At 42.4% G+C, this 21523-nt stretch overlaps 1 protein-coding gene across 2 annotated transcripts in view; it reads right to left on the bottom strand.

Moving 5' to 3' along the window:
- The window catches only part of TMEM192 (transmembrane protein 192), a 64246-nt gene that overhangs the window by 25281 nt on the left and 17442 nt on the right, over positions 1 to 21523 (bottom strand). For both annotated transcript variants that reach the window (XR_014470368.1, XM_083172874.1), the window contains exons 2-4: positions 17143 to 17289; positions 14555 to 14813; positions 1173 to 1304 (exon numbers count right to left, since the gene is read on the bottom strand). Coding sequence is in view for 1 of the 2 variants with exons in the window: in XM_083172874.1 (XP_083029000.1) it covers positions 1173 to 1304; positions 14555 to 14813; positions 17143 to 17289 (538 nt within the window). In the remaining variant the exon portion in view is untranslated. The remainder of the gene's footprint in view (positions 1 to 1172; positions 1305 to 14554; positions 14814 to 17142; positions 17290 to 21523) is intronic.

Below are 21523 nucleotides of genomic sequence, written 5' to 3' on the forward strand. Positions count from 1 at the left end.
TAAAATATTCTTGATTGTGAAGTGTACCTTGTAGGCAAGTATATATATCACATAGATGAAAATGCTGTAACAGGCATATCTCTGCTATGGCATGGTGTAGAAATAAAATAAAAATGCAGACGAAAACACCATGCTTATTTGGGTGACAAGGTCGTTTATTTATGAAGGGTCCGGTTGTAAACCCGGCACATCTGAACATGTTTATGCCTGATATTTAAAAGGGAAATGATTTTTCTAGTCTTGTTTTGCTAGTAGGATTATTGCCCTTTTAAAAGTTTTACAATCCATTCCGTCAAAAATAAGCCCAAGGACTCCTACAAATCAGCCAAAACGCTATATGAAAAGATCCGATGGAATATACTGTACACTGGAATATTGACCAAGCTAATGTGAGTAGATTAGTCATTGTGCGTTGTAGTCTCTGGCGTGTGAGGACAGCCCCAGAAATAAAACAGAGGGCGAGAGGGCTTTGATTAGGTGAGCAATACAAGCATTGCATTAGATCTGTCATCACATTCTGCAAACTTGCTTCTGGCCCATTTCAATGAGCCTGAGGGAACATACTTTCAGCAGGTAATAGTAGAAATCCTCATCTGTGCAGATAACAGCACTGAGAGGGCATAAACATACATCAAAGAAACCCTATGCTCAGGAGGGAGGAAACACTTTTCATTCCAGGGACAGTAAAGAATGCCCATTCCCTATGGAAGAGATAAGGCCTCCAGAAGACAGCCGTGATATTAGAAAGAAGAACATAACTAATGCATAAAGAATAAACGGTGACAATGAGATTTTGGTTCCTCGTGTGTCCTGATATGGTAGATGCCTTACTTTGTTTAATGTCATCTTACTAGATTTCCATTACGTTGCCTGTCCTGTGAGGGCTTCTGGCAGAGGCATATTCCTCCTATACACGCTCTTGGATATTTAGAGTTCTAAGCAAACACTGAAAACTTTAATGATCTACTTTCAATTGTTAGTGTTTCCTGTTTTCCTTTTTTTAGCCCCAAGCCTTCACAAAAAAGCAGTCTCAACACATGGGGCAGATGTCACATACCTAGTGCACTAGTGTGGCCATCAGGTCTGTTGGTACACAAGGTTGTGTATAGTGCACAGCAATTTCTCAGACTGACTGTGTATGTGTGTGTCTGTGTGTATGTGTGTGTTCTCACCTGTGTACATTAGGATGAATATCACAGATAGGATCAGCTCCAGGATCAGGACACTCAGCACCAGGTAGAGATAGAGGCTACTGCTACCGAAGGAGTCTTGGGCAGAGACGATTAGGAGGACAGCAGCATTGCCTAGCAGAAAGGAACAGAGATCATTACAGCTGGGTTGTAAGAACAAGGATTCTTTAGAATGAAATGGCAACAAGTACTCATAGAACATATTTATTTATTAACAGTTTCTTATGTAGCGTACAGATAGGAGGTTATTTTTATTCATTCGGTCCTCCGTGCATTTGAACCGATGTTGCGCCTCTGCGCAGGTGCAGATGTAGGGTGCGTGTACACACGGCGAACTTTCGGTACGCCGAGTCCACACACCCTAGACGGCATGCAGGGGGGCGCCGGGCTGCCCCATTACCATATGGGAACGCTGGGCGTTCCATGGGTGTTCTCATGAGAAGGTGACGCGGGTGCGGGGGGTTGGCAGCTGACATCACCTACCCAGCGTGCACGCTTATGGAAGGGACTTGAAAGTCACTTTTATATGCGTGTACCTCCCACAAATTTCGATGGTCGGCGTGGGAGGTTACCTGCGGCATACAAATGGATGTTTATGCTAAACATGCTAAATTGGATGCTAAACATCCATTCACAGCCTGTGCGGGAGTAATCGCGCCGCGAAGGGGGGGGGCGGGTGGGAGCTCATTCTGCGGGTGGGGTTTGGTGGATTTGCAGGGCTGCGAATTCATAGCCTTGCGAATCAACCAGAATAATGCCCATATTCCGCAGTGCTTTATATATATACACACTTGCAGATTGGTAGGGGACACCAATGCATTTTTACAGTGCAGAGATAGAACATATTGAGGGTTCCGTTTATAAAAAGCTAAACACATAATAGTAGTTATATTATATTAGATGCACATGTTAAGCAATGGACCAGCTATAGATAGAGGAGGTGTCAAACTGGGTGCAGGTGGTTGCGATTGCCATGATTTCCTGAACCATTAAGAAAAAAGGCATTGTAAAATGGCTTTGCAACATGCTCATTGTATCATATACATTAGGACTCACAAACCAGCACCTGAATTACAAACATGCCTAAAAATACTAAGCCAGGTGGGTGAAGGCCTACATACTGTCTATTACCCTTTATATCACCCTTGGCAGACAGATGACACACACATACACATTCTGTCACTTTCTCAGCAATCTCTAGTACTAAATTTGGAATACTGTAATCCAATTGACAATGAGATTACCCATCTGCCCATTTTACAGGAAGCAGCAGTGCTAAACTGCAACCCAGCTCTATGTTCTTCCTTCCCGAGACTAAATGTTCCCTGATTCTGTATACAAACTGGATTAGCCCATGTACTCTATAGGTGCCCACACACTAGAATTTTTTTTATGGCCGATTTGGCCGATTTTCGATAAATCGGCCGATATATCGTACGATATTTACCGATAATCGGTCAAAAATCGCCCGATATCGGTCCGATGCGCGCTCCCGTGGATCTTTAGCTGAATCTTCTGATCTTACGTGCTGCACAAAAGATCAGAAGATTAAACAAAAGATCCATAGGAACGCACACAGGATCTTAAGAAAAATCTTTGGTAAAGAAATCTGAAATCTGAAAATCTGAAATCTGAAATCTTTGGTCCAGGGCGGACCAAAGATTTGAAGGCTAATTTATGTGCACATCTTAAGATCGCAGATCTTTCTAGTGTGTGGGCACCTGAACTGGCTTGTCTGTAGCTCAACTTTAAGCCTGGCAGTAACAAGCAATTTATCTCCTTCAAAAGCATACTGTATAATGCACACATGCTCTAGGTCAGTGATGGCTAACCTTGACACTCCAGCTGATGTTGAACTACACATCCTAGCGTGCCCTGCTACAGTTTTGCTATTTGGCCATGCTAAAACTGACGCAAGGCATGCTGAGATGTGTAGTTAATCAGCTGTAGTGTCAAGGTTAGCCATCACTGTTCTAGGTCATAGGGTGCTACACACCCTGCACCCTATTCTTGCTTAACATCCAGGAGAAATCACACATTTTAAAGGGTGCACCTCAGGCTCAACATTGATGCATATGGCTGATATAGCCAGTACAGAATAAAACCACAAGGCTGTTTGAGTGTGATGGTAGAGTCTACTTGGCGACTGCTCCCCTAACCCCCCCAGGGCAGGGGTCTAAATGGAACACCTCTTCTTGAACAGCCCTGGCTGTGCATGCCTTTCCTTTGATGCCATGTATCAACAATATGAGGTGATGTATTACCAGAAAACCTCCAATTATGTTTAAAAAGATGGCCCATATGTATCGGTGTGATTTGTGTACAGACCACTGCTCAAAGTCCGTTGGTATCAAACGGCATGTCATACAGTGAATTTGACGCCTGCTGTTAGACCATTTCCGGCATGCAGATCGGCAGACAATCAGGGGGAGCGGTGAGGAATTGTGAAGTGGTGTGATGGGAGCGGTGCTAAGCACTGAGGTAGCGTGGAGGGTCCGGTGCTGTGCAATATGTTGGAACAGGGGTACTGTGCTGTGATGGGGGAGGGGTACTGTGCTTTCATGGGAGAGGAGCAGAGAGGGAGGGGGAAAAAAAAAGAAAAGAAAGCCAACCACCAAAGAAAGAAGATAAATCCTATTATATTAAACAACACTAGTTCTAGGTTGATTATACACTGTTACACTAGTTCTAGGTTGATTATACAATGTTGCATAAAAACACTGAATTATGACATGGCTCCAGCAGTCAGAATTCCAGCGTAAAGGAATAATAGGGCAGCCTTGATCAGATGTCAACCTCTTTTCATTGAAATAGGCATCTTATTACTGTGGAGCAAGTAAACTTGGGGGTCAAAGGTCAGTAACATTTGACACATTCCTTTGGTGCACACAGTTTCGAAACAGTTGTAGTTAATATGAAACCAAATATGCTTCATCACCTGAGAGGTGTTGACCTCTCCAACAGTTAGGCTGCTTTTTTTTGGGGGGGGGGGGGGGGGGGGGGGGTGTTTAGGAAATTACAAAATATATGGCAACCCCCAGAGAGAAACAATAAAACGGAACAAAGTGTGTGGAACATTGTGTACATAAGCAATTGTCCCCAACTAGTTTCCTTGAATTGAAAGGAAACATTCTATTTGGACCAAACATTTAAATAGATATATTTGGTTTTAAAGTGGGGTGAGGGACAAGTCTATTTAAAAGGAAAAAAGCCCAGAGTGTCTAGATTTGCCATAACATTAGAGTTGTGCAGAGATAGACAAACGTAATCAGTAAGTAAATAGAAACTGTAAGGGTAGCACCTCCAACTGATGTAACGGAAACATCCATGTATAGCACCTCCATGAAAGGAATCCAACAGAAGAGGTGGCAGGGGGCAACCCGGTCTTGTGCCATTAGACATAGAAAAGGGAGAGCCATTAGAACATATGGCAGCTAGCAAGAAGTTCCAGTCAATGAAGGTCCAATGACCCCTCTACCTGCTGTTGTGCATAAATCATGTCAACCAACTTATGGAACATGTCCACTGGATTCTAGATTATCAAATCTACCAAAAGATTTAATGGTACTTGTTTCCTAGCACGGCGCCCACTAAGCTATTTGCTTAGTGGGCTATTCTGCGTAGTGAAATTGAATCGCATGGGTCATTTTTGGGCCATGCGATTTTCCTATGTAATTTATTCACTGCTCTCTCTGCCCCGGGCCATCTGCCGCAAAATCGCATGCGATCGCATGTGTTTTTATAGGGTGTGTGATGGTATACAATAATATGATTATAACAAAAAAATAGTCGAGGTTGTCCTGTGCGCTACAAGCTGCCCTTGGGGGGGGGTACATCCAAATAAAGTGGTAATCCTGAACCACTTGCAGGATTTTTGTCGGGCAGCACCCATCTTATGGATTGACCTTCCACGCACACTAAGACTCTCCTCTAGCCTCCAAAATTTCAAGCGTACCCTGAAAACTCACCTCTTCAGGCAACCTTAACAAATTGAGGATCCCCACACAGCCTCCAGTAGCATTCATATCTAATTGCATCCCATCAGGACCATCTTGTAATCTAGTGGGACTGCCATGCTATGGAATTCTATCCTTATGTATCCCTCCTATTATCCCTATAGATTGTAAGCTTGCGAGCAGGGCCCTCCTACCTCCATGTCAGTTTGTATCTACCCAGTTTGTTTAATCACTGTTTCCAATTGTAAAGTGCAACGGAATACGCTGCGCTATATAAGAAACTGTAAATAAATAAATAAATAAATAAGTACCTCCATGTTATTTCGAACATACCTTCAGGAAAAAAAAAAAAAGTCTCCAGACTTAAAACCCTATTGAGATTTTTTATTAAAATGGATAGATAGATAAAGCAAAGCAACGTAGGGAGTGCATATATATATAAAGCATATGTGCAAACGGTAAACACATAACCATATATAGATTTGTATCTTTAAAAACATACTATAACATTCCATACACACACACATTGTTGAAGAGAGGAAGTTTTTACTCCACAGGAAACACAGGACAGCAGTGTATAAAGTAATCACAATCAGCTATAAAGATTGTAGATTGTATTGGATTCTAGGACCTCAGTGACCCATAAGTGTAATCCTGGAAGACTCATTTTAAAGTTCAAGAAGGTTAGATGGAAACGCAACATTCCAGTGTATCAGACATAGAGCCAAGAAAGAATAGTGAAATATTCTTTACAATAAGTTCACCCACATGCAGACTTTCTTAGTCAAAATAAACTCATTAGATTAATCACACTGTCTGTGTTTCCTCCACAATCTTATTCTCTGTATGACATTCCTGTGTAACAAAAGAGAATACATCTATACAGTAACCATGCAAGAATAAAAAACAACCCCTAGAATATGTTGCTGAAAACACAGCAATTCCATTGCAATTGAAAATGCAATTCTTTATTTATACGGATACACAAACAGTTCCACGTTTCAGGTGTATGGCAGTTAAACATGGTGCCCTTGTCAATACACCATATATACTCGAGTATAAGCCTACTTTTTCAGAACATTTTTTATGCTGAAAAAGCCCCCCTCGGCTTATACTCGAGTGAGGGTCCCACTTGAGTCAATAAGTTTTCCCAGTTTTTTGTTGTAAAATTAGGTGCCTCGGCTTATATACGGGTCGACTTATACTCGAGTATATATGGTATTTTATTTAATGATGTCAATTTTTTTTACAACAATTTCTTAACTCACTGTCCCAAATAACCTACAGTAAGTATAAAAATATGGTATAACACCTTTCTCTTTCTTCTCCAAAAGAACACAGCTGTGACCCAGAGCCCTATAAATTTGATTAGCACTAAGCGAATCAGCAACCACCATTTTTTTGCTACAATGTTTAAATTAAAAGGTGCCCATACACAGTACAATTATTGTATACAATATTGCATCTCACCTCATGGCATAGGTTTTGCAATACAATGAGAAGAGATGAAGTACAAAAGTTATGTGCAGCACACTTTTTGTGCTGTGCGATGAGATGTCTGACAGGAGCACGCATCTCATCACACCCAGCAATTGTACCGTGTATGGGCACCTTTAGGGTTTGAGAACCTAGAATGCATTATTGTTGGCTGCTTGGGGGGAGCGGAAAGTTGTACAGTGTTTTCTTTTGCAGATATTGGACATTAATAATTATATATTAAAAAAAAAAGCTACTACAAATTTGTTGCGTTTAAGAAAATCATTAAGAAGGTTGAAGGCTATGCTTTTAGGAAGTAAATTAAAAAAATGAACAATAAACACCACATGCCTTAAGTAAAAAAGAACTAAAAATAAAATTACGTATGTTAATATTTTGTAATTTATGTATATAATGTTTGCCTTGTAAAAATTCATTTTTCTTTATGGCTAGACAGAGAGAAGGAGAAGCACCAACAACTCTGTGAATAAGCTAGCTTTATTTCAGGGGGGGGGGGGGGGGGTTGTATTTACATTTTGTTCCTAATCAAAACAAAGAAGGTAGCTGTGCAGCTTTAGCTACAGTTACATTTAGTGCACGTCCTTCATTCCTCATTATGAAAGGTGCTGCTGTAAAAGATATTATGGTCAGAGAATTTATCACTGACCAGAATATCACCTATCACTTTCCTTGGCTGTTTAAAACATCTTTCTGTGCTGTGCAAGGGCTACAGAAATAAATCTACTTATAATAAAACAAAAATATATGCAATTAACAATAGGAGTGAAACTTACTAGTAAAGTGTAGGGGTATAGAAAGAGGTGTGGATTATTAGATAGACAGGGTCTAGAGACTCTAGATAGACAGTCAATAGGTCTACCCCCAAAAGGTCGACAGGGTCAAAAGGACATGGGAAAGGTCAACATGAAAACCCTACACATGAGTTTATCACTTTTTTTGTTGTCAATGTCGACAACTGTCAGCATGAACCCCCCAATTAGTGTAACACGTACCCTCACATGGCTTGCTGCGCTCGCCATGCTTTGGGATTGGTTATGTTCTATTACAGAGGTTCTCAAACTCTGTCCTCAGGACCACACACAGTTCCCGTTTTCCAAAACATGACAGGTGCACAGGTGGAGCTAATTATTTTGTGACTGTGAGGGGACCTGCAAAACTTGCACTGCGTGGGGTCCTGAGGATGAGTTTGAGCACCTGTGTTCTATTATATTCTCCCTCTACTCCAAATAGATGGTTAAAAAAAAAATGATGTTAATCATGTGTCTCCTATTGCACATCCATCCTTTGGGATAAACCTATTGACTGTATCTAGACACTGTAAATCTATCAACCAGATTCAATAAAAAAGGCATTAACCTAAACTACCCCCATGGCATAATGTTTGGGAAGCCAACTGGATTTTGGAGAGTTCCCTGCTCCGAGTACCAGGAGGCAATCCCAATATCTATAGTAGGCAAGTATTGATTGAATAGAGGAGTAGTGTTCATTCTTGCACTCGCCATATTTGAAAACCCATGCAGTTCATTTTCCCTGCCTGGGTGTTGCTGTCTGCTGTAGTGCATCTAGCACAGTGTGGTCTGTATATGAGCACTGATATGCAAACCAGATCTGCGCTAGAAACACCACAGCAGACAGCGACACCCCAGGCAGGGAAGAGGAACTGCATGGGTTTTCAAGTATGGCGGGTACTAGAATGAACACTAGAGGAGGATAATGTCCCTTATTCTGGTTCACTCGCAAGGGCAAAATCCTTCTCAAATGGATAAAACCATGTGCACTGCAGGTGGGGCAGATGTTATTTGTGCAGAGAGAATTCGATTTGGGTGGGGTTTAACTTCAAAGCGAGACCTATATTGCAGTGTAAAAATAAAGCAGTCTATATTTTTCCTGCACAGAAACAAAATAACTCACCCAAATCTAATTCTATCTGCACATGTTACATCTGCCCCCCTGCAGTGCACATGGTTCTGTCCATTTGAGAAGGAATTTGCCTTTGCAGGTGAACCAGAATAACCTCCTATGTGTGGTTCACATAGTCCACATTAGGGTTTCTAGTGCTTCATACTAGTAAAGTTGTTTGTGCTGGATGGACAGCACACAAAAAGAAAAAAGTTTAATCATTTCATCATCATTATTGTCAGAGCTTAAGAGGTTATTCTAATTTGCGCGTTCGAACGGGGAGCGCATTTATGCACATGTGCAGCCGCTTGGTGGATCCCGCTAATTACAGACCCATTAGTTTAACATCAATTGTGGGTAAACTATTTGAAGGATTTTTAAGGGATGGTATCCAGGAATATTTAGACCATCACCGTCTACTCAGTACTAACCAACATGGGTTCCTGAAAAATCGTTCATGCCAAACTAATCTACTAGGGTTCTATGAAGAGGTTAGCAAAAACCTCGATAATGGAAATGCTGTAGATGTGATTTACCTAGATTTCGCTAAAGCATTTGATACTGTCCCACACAAGAGATTGATTAATAAAATGGAGAACCTAGGATTGGGTGAAAATATCTGCAAATGGGTAGGGAATTGGCTGTGTAATAGAGAACAAAGAGTGGTTGTGAATGGTGCCGTATCAGATATGATACCGGTACTAAGTGGAGTGCCCCAGGGCTCGGTTTTGGGGCCCATTTTGTTTAACATTTTTATTAACGATATTGGGATGGGGTTACTCAACAATGTATCCATCTTTGCGGACGATACAAAACTTAGCAAAGTCATCAAATCATCAGAAGATGTCACCATGCTTCAAAATGATCTTGCAATTCTAGATGAGTGGGCAAAAAAATGGAAGATGAGGTTCAATGTAGATAAATGTAAGGTTATGCACCTTGGGAGACACAACTAGTGTGCAAGTTACAACCTTAGCGGGGAGGAACTGGGTAATTCCATACTTGAAAAGGATCTAGGAGTCCAAATAGACAGCAAACTGGGATGTAGTGCCCATTGTAATGTAGCTACAGAAAAGGCCAACAAAATTCTGGCATGTATTAAGAGGGGAATGGAAACTAGGGACTCAAAGGTAATTATGCCACTGTATAAAGCATTGGTGAGACCTCACCTCGAGTACGGAGTGCAGTTCTGGGCCCCACACTATAAAAAGGACATCATAGAATTAGAAAAAGTCCAAAGGCGAGCAACAAAGCTTATTAGGGGATTGGAGAATTTAAGCTACGGGGTGAGATTAAGCAATTTGGGACTATTTACATTGGAAAAGAGACGTTTAAGGGGGGACATGCTCAACATGTACAAGTATATCAAGGGCCAATATAAGGAACTGTCACACACCCTATTTTCTACTAGAAGGGAATCTAGGACACGAGGGCATGAGTATAGATTAGAAGAAAAAAGATTTCATTCAGCTAGTAGAAAGAATTTCTTTACGGTCAGAACAGTCAAACTCTGGAACTCTCTTCACAGAGAGGTGGTAACGGCTGGCTCATTAAATGCGTTCAAGGCAAAGTTGGACAAACATTTACTGGAGAAAAACATCCATGGGTACAAATAAGAAATATAATCTGTCTGTAAAATATCAGAAACTACCAAATCAGCAATGGATATCTATACCAGGTTGAACTAGAAGAACGCAAGTCTTTTTTCAGCCTTACCTACTATGTAACTATGTAACTGCTTCTTCGCCGTACAGCTCGCACCTAGCAGTGCGGATGGGAGTCAAGTCCATAGGAACGCCTAGCGTTTCATGGGCGTTGCCATAAAAACACAGGGCATTCCCATGCTAATGCGCCCATGACGTGGGTGCGGGGATGCCCACCCTCTTCCTGCACATGGCGCCAGCAGATGTAAGAAACCAGAGAGGTGTCTTACATGTTCGAGCACTGTAGAAATCATTCAATGGTCGGCACTCTGCGCGCAAGGGGGGTGGCGTTCGTGCAGGCAATGTTTAATCCACACGCAAAGCTGCTGATTTTGCAGCTCTGCTTGTGGACCAGAATAAGGTCCTTAGTCTCTACATGGCTGCCCCAACACCTGCAATATGACAAAAGTAACAAAAATTCCTTATTATAGAGAGCTAGGCAATTTGCAGTAGACCACTCAATCCCATTTACATTGCATTATTATACGAACCCATTTTTTTGATACTTACCCTCCGGAGTCCAGCGGCGGCGGCAGGAGCACTGTTGAAATAGCCATTTTTCTGACTATCTGTGCTTGAGCAGTGGAGTCTGAACACTCTAATGCTCAGACTCCCCAATGATGGCAGTAGCAGCAACGCAAAAATTGCCAGAGATCCGCGAATACGCAGTTGGGTCTCAGCACTCTAGTGCTTAGACCAGAAGTACTGCTGCCGGCCGAAAGGAGGGGGCCTGGCCGGAGGAGGCTGCACATATCTCCTCCTCTCTTAAAATGCCCCTGTGAAGGGGCTACACAGCAGACATTCCTGCTGATGGACAGTGACATTTTTCTTACAGAAAACCCTTATTGGGCTGTACTGTATGGCAGTAGAAATAAGCATATGTTTATCTGCTGTAGGAGTTCTTAAAATGATAATACAAGACCTAATTTGGTCAGATAGCACCACCTTGTGGCTGCATGTGAAACCTGTTTTAAAGACATTCCACTGCACAGAGTCCCATATACACAGGTTGATTTTGAGCTGAAAGTAGCTCATTTTTGATATTTTGAGCTACTTTAAAGCTGTTTTACCAGCCAAACAAAACCCACTCAATGAGCAATTTTCTGTCCAGCGAATTTCACATCATCGCTCCTCATACACGCTGGGCAAAAACATCCAGTCTGTATAGGGCTTTAAGATACACATTAGTAAAATAAAAACATTTGCATAGTTAGATTTGTGTATCCTTTATGACATTTGCCACTAGAATCAGACACAACAATGTGCACAAAATTGAAATAACAAACCATGTTCTTCCATTAGTACTTTTCCTCCTCCCACCTGTCAAAACAGAAAAATCCATTGCGGCTCCCCTTTCGGGGGGTATTCAATCTTCGGGTCACGGCAGATGAGCTTGCTCGCCTGCCGTGACCCAGTCCCGTTCACGGTCAGCTCGACCGAGAACATGCAGGCGGGATTCAATGTCCCGCCTGCAGCGGGACGAGAAGGGGGCGTGGCCGCGAGTTGCGGCCGGGAAGTGACGAGATGCAGCCGGCAGCTCGTCACTTCCCGGCTGTTCTCGGCAGAACGAGCCCGACAGCTAGAGATGTCGGGCTCGTTCTGCCAGGAAACCCTGTTCAATGCTGTCGGGGAAGACAGCATTGAATAGGGCCCGTCGAGCATCTCCCCCACGGGAGATGCTCGACGGCGACTGAATATCCCCCTTAGTATGTGATCTCACAAGCAGGGCCCTCCTCGCTCATGTGCTTCTCTTACCTAAACCATTTTTACACTTTCCTCAATGGTATTTAGGGGGTGATTCAACTTCACTCGCAAACACATTTGGTTTGCTAATAGAAAAAACATGTGCAGAAAGAGTTACATTTGGGTAAGGTGTATTCAACCTGATATCTAACTTGCAGTGTAAAAATAAAGCAGTCAGTATTTACCCTGCACAGAAACAAAATAACTCACCCAAATTCTGCACATGTTACATCTGCCCCACCTGCAGTGCACATGGTTTTGTCCATTTACAGACCAAATGTGCTTTGCGAGTGAACCTGTATCAGGCCCCTAATCCCTTGGTTATACGCCAGCCTAATACTTAATTCAGTGAGGTCTGTTGATGCAGATAGGTTTATAAACCCTGTAGTTGTCCTCTATTGTCTTGAATTGTAAACACTTAGGTCATGGGTTTGATTCCCAAAATGTCCCTTACTGTTTGGAGTTTGTATATTCTCCCTGTACTTTCATGGGTTTCCTCCGGGTACTCCGGTTTCCTCCAACAATCCAAAAATATACTGGTAGGTTAATTGGCTCCCAATAAAATGAACCCTAGAATGTCTGTGTGTGTGCGTGTGGTAGGTAATATAGATTGCAAGCTCCACTGGGGAAGGGACTGATGTGACTGTTCAACTATTTTCTGCGAAGCGCCGCAAAATTGGTGTACGCTATATAAATAACTTAATAATAAATAAATAATGCATACTTGCCTACCTGACCATCTTCATGAGGGAGAAAATGCTCTGTTCCTGGACTTCCCTGGTAATGTATGATTGCTAGCACCTGTGGTTTAACACCTTTCTTATCAATTACCTATCTCACCACAGGTGATGGCAATCATACATTACCAGGGAAGTCCAGGGACAGAGCATTTTCTCCCTCATGAAGAAGGTCAGGTAGGCAAGTATGCAATGCAAATCTTTTATTGCACACCACTGACTACATTTTCCAAACATCTAGACAGATCGCTTAGAAAATAGACCAAAATCACACCATGTTTATGCCCCTTTATTTCATACTTGCCTACCTGACCCTCTCAATGAGGGAGAAAATGTTCTGTTCCTGGACTTCCCTGGTAATGTATGATTGCCATCACCTGTGGTGAGATAGGTAATTGATAGAAAGGTGTTACACCACAGGTGCTAGCAATCATACATTACCAGGGAAGTCCAGGAACAGAGCATTTTCTCCCTCATTGAGAGGGTCAGGTAGGCAAGTATGAAATAAAGGGGCATAAACATGGTGTGATTTTGGTCTATTTTCTAAGCGATCTGTCTAGATGTTTGGAAAATGTAGTCAGTGGTGTGCAATAAAAGATTTGCATTTGAAATAAACTTAAATCAGAGTTGGAATTGTAAGCCTGGAAGATATACTGTAGCTCTGCGCTGACTGGTCATAGCATGAAAACAGGTGCCAGTGGGTTCTAGATTTCTGGGCATGCTGGCACTTGCGGTCGGACAAGTGCCATCATGATTGGGAAGCCTTGCTGGGTCTGTTCATGCAACCTATTACAATGTTATTTGACCATTTACTGACACCATCACCTCCATACTGGGGAAGGGGGGTGGGCTCATCTTACTCATAGATTCCATCCTTGGCTGTCTAGTTTGGGACTGGCTGCAGCTATGGCAGGAGCAGAGGCATAACTAGGGTTGATGGCGTACAAGGTAAAAAAAAATAAAAAATGAAGCACCATCAAACCAGTTAAAGAGGCCCTTGTGAGTATCCCACAAGGAAATTACAACAGTGCGGGTTAAGAGAATAGGCACTTGCTATGTCAGGGACCATCAGGTAGACAGGACTGTCCTTACAATTTACATGCCCAAAACATATGGCATTAGATCTGGTTGCATAGGTCTCTTGGAAAGTATTCCACAGCAGCTAATCAGGCCAAATACTAAATCCATTTGTAATAAACCTCAGGAACGGACTTCACACCACCCTGCAGTTGCACCCGATGTGTAAGGTAGAGGAATAAGTTGTGGGTGGCGGTGGGAAAAAAAAAAAAAAAAACGCTTTCTGCGACAAAAATTACGGGCACCAATAGTAATGCAGTTATTATTCAGAGTCAGCTGTGGGCAGCTTACTTTCTTCTAGCACTGTTCCTGGAGAAAGTCAGGAAACTTGCTATCCATGTTTCCAGGCAGCAGGGGTCACCCAAGATGGCAACTGCAGTGACCGATGACCTCATTGAATCAAACAGCAGAGCTGGGAGTATCCCAGTAGATCTTTGCACAATCCCATCCAAAACATGAGCTTTCTGTAACTTCCCACTGCCTTGTTTTGACTATACAGCAGGTTACTGCCCTTAATTACTGCAGCACATTTACCAAATTAAATTATTTTCAATAGTCAACAATATAAAACATTTGTCAATAACGATGTAGGAAACAGCTGTTTTATAGTACCGTCACCTCTGTCATCATATAATCTACAGTATGTTAGTGCGTTCATGCTTTCTACCGGAGAGAAGTGCTATATAAATAAAATTATTAATAAAAAAAGGACAGTAATATGTAGTCATTGTATAGGACACATAATAAAGTACCTGTGGACTGGATCATTAGAGGAAGTGTGGTGAGGTGCCTAGTGGAGCGGTACAGGTTAAGGTAGCCTCTGTTCCTCACACGGAAATGCTGGTGTTGGACAAAACGCTCATTGAGCGCATGAAGCAACCACAGGATGACTTTGGCAATGATCACAGTGGTGGTGAGATTAAACGGTGTGGTGTACTTCTTACATATATCCTCTTCATTACTGTATAAGCAAAAATACCCAGCGATGGAAGCCAGAGCTACAAATGGCACCTGGTAAGAGAAATATTTGATATTACACTGCTCAAAAAATACATATTATAACCCCATTTTTTTGTGGTGGAGGTCACTGGGGTGCGTGTAGGGCAGGGATGGGCAACAAGCGGCCCTCCAGATGTTAATGAACTACACATCCCAGCATGCCTTGCATTAGTTTCATCTTGGCCAAATAGCAAAACTAAGACAAGGCATGCTGGGATGTGTAGTTCATCAACATCTGGAGGGCCGCTTGTTGCCCACCTCTAGTGTAGGGTGTGGTGAGGGGTTGTGTTAAACCATTTAGCACTGTATGAAAGGACAGATTTGCAATAGTATCCTATGTTGTAACTGTCCTTCCCAAGATTTATATTTCAAATAGGATTTCAATATTTTACAGCATCTATACAAAACACCGTACTGCACGATTACAAATTGCTTACTTCATGCAAATTGCTTACTTGACCCAGTCAAGCAGAAGTGGCCCTTTTCTAGGGGGTGAGGGGTTATGGAGACCTTTAGAACTTATAAAGTCAGTGGAGTAATTCCCATTATTAGGTGTTAATAGAGTTAGCTCACCCATGGAACCCTTCTCGCACTGGAGCTGCTGATTTTTGTATACAGCTCTATGGGGCACACAACAAAAATCAGCAAGTCTGGAACTGCCATATGTGTCCATAACTGAATCGAGCCGGGAGTGTTTCCAAACCCAATGACTCTGCGGCAGATGTATTATGCAGCCGTTTACGTTTTTAAGATAACAGGTCCCACTTCTCCTGCGTAACGAGGAGAAGCCGGCACCCGTTATGGCCGAATGTATGCGCAATATCTTGCTTTTATCACAAGATCTCTTGCGCAGCCCGTAGCTAGCAGCAGGATAGGATAACGCTAGCCCTGGTCGCTACTTACTGGGGGGGGGGGGGGGGGGGAAGAGATTGCAGGGGACAGCACGTTAGGTGCGCTCTTAGAACAGATTAATAACAGTTAATACAGATATTGGATTTGTCACCAACTGATAACATAGAATACTATGTACTACTTAGTATTTACTAAGTGTAAAATATAGAAATGTTGTTGGAGTGTGATAATGTGAAATGTGTTTGCTAATATGGTGTGCCTTAATGTAAATAAGTGCTCAACTTATCAATTGAAATGTAATTGTTGAATATTACTCTCAAATTAGTAGAATGTTAAAAGATAAGTGGGAACAGTTAGCAAAAAGGGTACTTGTTTCCTAGCATGGTGCTCGTCGGGTCCCATCACATACCATAACTTAAGGTATGCGATGGGACCAGATCAGACCCAACCGAACCGATTTTCGGGGTTTAAAGACATTTGCATACAATTTTAAAATCGGTCGCATCGCATGCCATTACAATGGAATGCGATGCGACGCAACCGACCCGATTTTACATTGTACAGTCACCCTGATGGCTGATTACAATGTAAAATGCCCCTCCAGACCCGATTTTTAATTGTATACCCACCATGACGGTTAATTATTAGGTCAAATGCCCCCCATTGTTAACTAAACGCCACGATAAACGCCAACCCGAATCGTGGCAAGCGCAGCGATCCCGCGCGGGGCGGCGGTACGCATCCTCCAACCATTTCATACCCCCACTATCCACGTCGGAGTGGAGTTGATTTTATATAGTGTGGCGAGCACAGCAAGCCACCGAGCCCGATGGGGGGGCATTTGACATAGTAATTACCAATCAGGGTGGCTGTACAATTAAAAATCGGGCCGAATCGTTCGCAACGCATGTGATCTGGTCGATGCGACCGATTTTTCAGACCCTATGCCTTCCATTGTTAATCGGTGGCGCAGTGCTAGGAAACAAGTACCGCAAAAAGAAACGTTTACACTGATATTAAAGAGGCACACGTGTAGTGTAAATGGTTAGTATACTCTGGTAAAGTGCACAACACACGTACTGTACAGCCAGTACTACTCAGTGCAACCTCTAGACCTGGGGTAGCCAACCCTAGTCCTCGAGAGCTACCAACAGTGCATGTTTTGCAGGTCTCCTCACAGAATCACGTGAGCTAATTAGCTCCATCTGTGTATCTTTTAAAATGGGTCAGTGATTAATGAGTGCAGCAGCTAGGTTGTCTGGAAAATGTGAACTGTTGGTAGCTCTCGAGGGCTAGGGTTGGCTACCACTGCTCTAGACTATGCTTTTATTATCCAATATAGCTGAAGGATGTTAATCTAAAGGTTAATTCAAATGGTTTATGAACCAGAGAGCATGCATGTAAATAATATACAACATTTCTATGACATCTGTATGTTTGTATATAAACAGTTGATTGTGCTGGCATTTCTATTTTGTCGCTTGCCCACCTGCAGCAGTACTAGTAGAATGTTAACGCTGACTGTGGGAACCGGGAGAAAGGTTGGCTGGATCTCTGACTGAAGTTTCTGTGATGGTAGAAGAGGGGCGTCCAGCAAACAGTCTTCATCTGCACTCTGGGTCAGCTCACCAGAACTCTGCACAACAGAGACAGAAATAGTATAGTCACCAAATGTCCAACTGCACTGAGATTCCAATAACAGCTGTGAAAAATAGGCTGCAGGTCTATAGACATCACAGGAGAATTCTCCGCAGTACCAGAGGCGGATCCAGGAAGGGCTGGTACTACTGGGTCACCCCCTTCCCCAGATAGCAGGGTTGCAATTTTTAATGCAAACGTCATACAAATTCCAATTGTCCCAGTTGTGCTGTAAATAATAGTCATAATAATAATTAGGAGATACGTACTGAGTAAGCAGCGCAGGAGGACAATTCAGTTCAGATTTAAGTGTCTAACAGACATTAAAACCATATGGGGCAGTACTATCTCTTTTGGCCAATTAGAAGAGCTGGGGGGATAACATTAGGGAGACTTTGCTATGCCCTCTCAAATAGGTTGGGTTCATTGGATCTAAAGTGTCTAGGTTGGCCCCAAAAGGTCAACATGGAAATGTTTGATATAAAAGTAATGTATGCCTAATAATTAATTGTGTCAACCAATAGTATTGACTGTTAGATTAAAATCTAAATACCCACTCAAACAGCATTATGAAGGAATTGGCAGGGACGAAGAAATGACATGAAACCTAAATACCCAACTGCTGACAGATGCTTTTAATCAGCAATCCTTAAGAAAATAAACCTACACAAAGGCAAACAGATGTGCAGCATTTAAAAAGGACTTCATCATAGAGCAATCTCAGGCTTTTCTTGATATCTAGCATTCATCCATTAAAACATATTTGGTTTGCAATGTAGCAAAAATAAATATGGTCTATGTAATCTACATTCTTTCCACTAGGTGTCAGTATTTCGTTAGACATTTCATTTTGCATAGAATAAACTGCTTGATTAAAAAACAAACAAAAACCGTAACCTTTCATGTGCAATTTAATTCAAATAAAAATTAACATGCAAAAAAATAAAATAAACCAAACAAACAAAAACACCTTACAAAAACAAAATATACCTGTTGCTTTATATTGAGCTCCATAGATGGAATTTAGATGTCACATGTCTCATGTAAGCAGCAATAAAATAATGATACTTAGGTCTACCATATGACCAAATGAAGGTCGACATACATTGTCTCAACCACTGAAGGTTGACAGGCCTAAAACATACATGAGGTTGACATTGGGAAGGTCGACAGTCAAAAGGTCGACCTAATGCCTGTGTCGACCTTTTGTCTGTGTCAACCTTCAGTATTTGACCCAATATAAGTCGACCTAATGACCATGTTCCATGTATCCAAAAATGGCTGGAGAGATTATACAAAACTCAAAATAAATAACATTTTGTTTTGCAATGTGATCCGTGAAATACAAGATCTGTAGTAGCCTTAATGGGCATACACACCTTGAGATGTGCGTTTCCCTCTATGCTGAGCGTTCTATGGAAGGATGACTTCCCTTGAACATCCCAGCAGCTAGATCATCTATACACACGTAGCGAAGTGTGTTTGGGCGATCTGTGCTAACCAGTGTTCTGGTGAGCACAGGCTGACGATTTGACTAGATCTAGACTACATGTAGTCAAGATCTAGTCAGGCGATGTGCAGTCCGTTGCTCGGGGGTATACACACAGAGCGATCTGTGCTTCATTTCAAAGCGATCGAGTCAGATCTCTTAGAAAACGTGCTAAAATCGCCACGTGTATAGGTCTCTTTAGAATCAATTATAAACCCAATTATAGTGATTCATCCGCAAAATCGAAAAAAAATGTGAATTTTGTACTGCAGAGACCTTTGCAAATGGTAAGCTTGCTGGGTTTTGTCAAATCCAGCGCGGACTGCTTGAACTAGTTTTCACGAAAATATAATGTCATGAAATAACGCAACTGGAGACATGCCAGGAAGCAAATGGTCATCAAACTTCCAAATGCTTTCTTAAATGTAGTTAGCCATTAACTGGTGTAATGCTATTGTACAGCACCTAGACTTATACCACAGATGTATACAGTATGTAGATTTTATACCACATACAGTAGATCCCACAGAACAGCAACCACGGTGCACACAAAGGGGTTTATATATGTAGCACTGGGTTGTAAAACCTGGCACTTCTGATTGTATTATTCCTGTAATTGAAAAGGTTAATACTTTTCGAGCCATATCCTAAAATTAAAGACATTCTCCTTTTAAATATTGGGCATAAACACAAGTGGCAAGTTTTACAAACTGATAATTCATACATACTGTATCCCCCTAATGCTGTGTACACACGGTGCAATATGATTGCTAGCGATATATTGCCAGCAATCATATTGCTCAGTGTCTCCTTTTCATCAGCGATGAAAAGGAGACACTGCTACTGTCACGTGGCGGGGGGAGCAGCAGTGTCTGGTTGCTGCTATCACGCGGCGAAGGGGGGGGGGAGAGACGGAGACCCGAACGGAGGAGGGAGCAGCAGCAGCGTCTGCTGCTGTCACGGAGAAGGAAGGGAGGGACACGAAGGGAGGAGGGAGCAGCAGCAGAAGGGAATCCTTCTGCCGCTGAACTCCGCTGACCTCCTGCTCAGCTGCCGGGGGAAGTCGCTGGTCGCAGGAGCATGCTCCAGCGACCATTAGGGAGTACACACGGGAGCGCGCAGCTGGCGATTTATCGCCAGCAGCACTCCAAATCACTGGCAATATGGTCGCTCAGCGACCATATTTCCAGCGATTTCAGCCAATATCGCCCCCGTGTGTACCGATGCCTAATTCACACATACATTCCGGTCTGGTGAATAGAAGAACAATTTAAGAAATGTATTAATCTAGGTGAAGTGATAAAGTGTCCAGTGATAATGCACCATCCAATCAGCTCCTAACCTGTCAAGTTACAGGTGGGTTTTAAAAATGACAGTTATGAGCTGATTGGATTGTGTGTTATCACCAGCCACTTTATCACTTCACCAAGATTAATAAATCTGCCCCTGAGTTCCTTCAAAACCAGCCCACAGTGCACCAGCAATTAAAAACACATTTTTAAGTGCACTAACTTTAGGAATTGAGGGCCCACTGTAGTCACTCTCACTCTATCCCCATCTAGTTTTGTTTAAGTCAGCGGTTCTCAAACTGTGGGGCCTGACCCCAAAGTGATCCCAACCTTTTCAGCATGGGGTCACGACACCATGTTGCTGACCATCAGGCTGATGACTTTTCCAATCTGTCAGTTATTCAAGGAGTCTGAAAAATCTGTTGAATTGTCTGCAGTAACTTGCTGGGGAACTGTAATTATTTTTATTGTAGGATGGGGTCCCAGAGTAAAATAGTTTGAGGACCCCTGGTTTAAATAATTCCTTTTTTCATGTTTTGAGCTACAGTCCACTTTCTTTCTTGATTAGTTATCCAGATGGCTGATAGACATGTCCAGGTCAGCAGTCAAAAGACCATATGGTCTAATTAAGCAAAAGTTTTTTTTTGGGGGGGGGGGGGGGGGGGGGGGCGATTATTTTTTTTTTTTACTTGGATCATTTACCATCCACATGAACTCCAACTGGGACCGATAACGTGTGCCAAGCGCAGAATGTGCTGAGCAAGGCACCTGGGCCAAAGCATGGTGAGCGAAGCAAGCCATGTGGGGATACACAGGAAACATGTAAAGGTGTCAACATAGACACCAATTCTTTTTTTTTTTTAAATACTTAGGTCAACCTTTTCCAATGTCAATCTAATATATCACAACCCCTTAATTTGAGGCCTGTTAAGTGCATAAAGACAAATGAAAAGCGCTGTAGAGACTGAGTTACTTTTGATGTGCTTCTGGTCTTCTAAACAGGACTCCTTTATTTTAATGGAGTCCTTCAAGTAACGATCTTCTAGATCAGGCATTCCCAACCACGGTCCTCAAGGCACACCAACAGTGCAGGTTTTGTAGATATCCAGGCTTGAGCACAGGTGACTTAATTAGTATCTGAGGGATTCTAAACCATCTGTGCTGAAGCCTGAATATCACTAAAAACTGCACTGCTGGTGTGCCTTCAGGATCGTGGTTGGGAATACCTGTTCTAGATCCCTATGGTTAGTATAAATAATATATATTTCTATATATATTAGCTTACTTTGTGGAGTGCTACCTCTATGTAAAATAAGGCATTTCTACAAATTGCGTTATCCAGGTGGCCCAAACATCAAAGTAGAACCTACAGTAAACCAACCATGACCTCAAACATCAAATGAGCCATGACACACCCAGCTTAGTATACAAGCCTCAGGTGTAGCTTAGAATTC

Source organism: Crinia signifera, chromosome 1, assembly GCF_055691185.1.
Source record: "Crinia signifera chromosome 1, ASM5569118v1, whole genome shotgun sequence".
Lineage (NCBI taxonomy): Eukaryota > Metazoa > Chordata > Amphibia > Anura > Myobatrachidae > Crinia > Crinia signifera.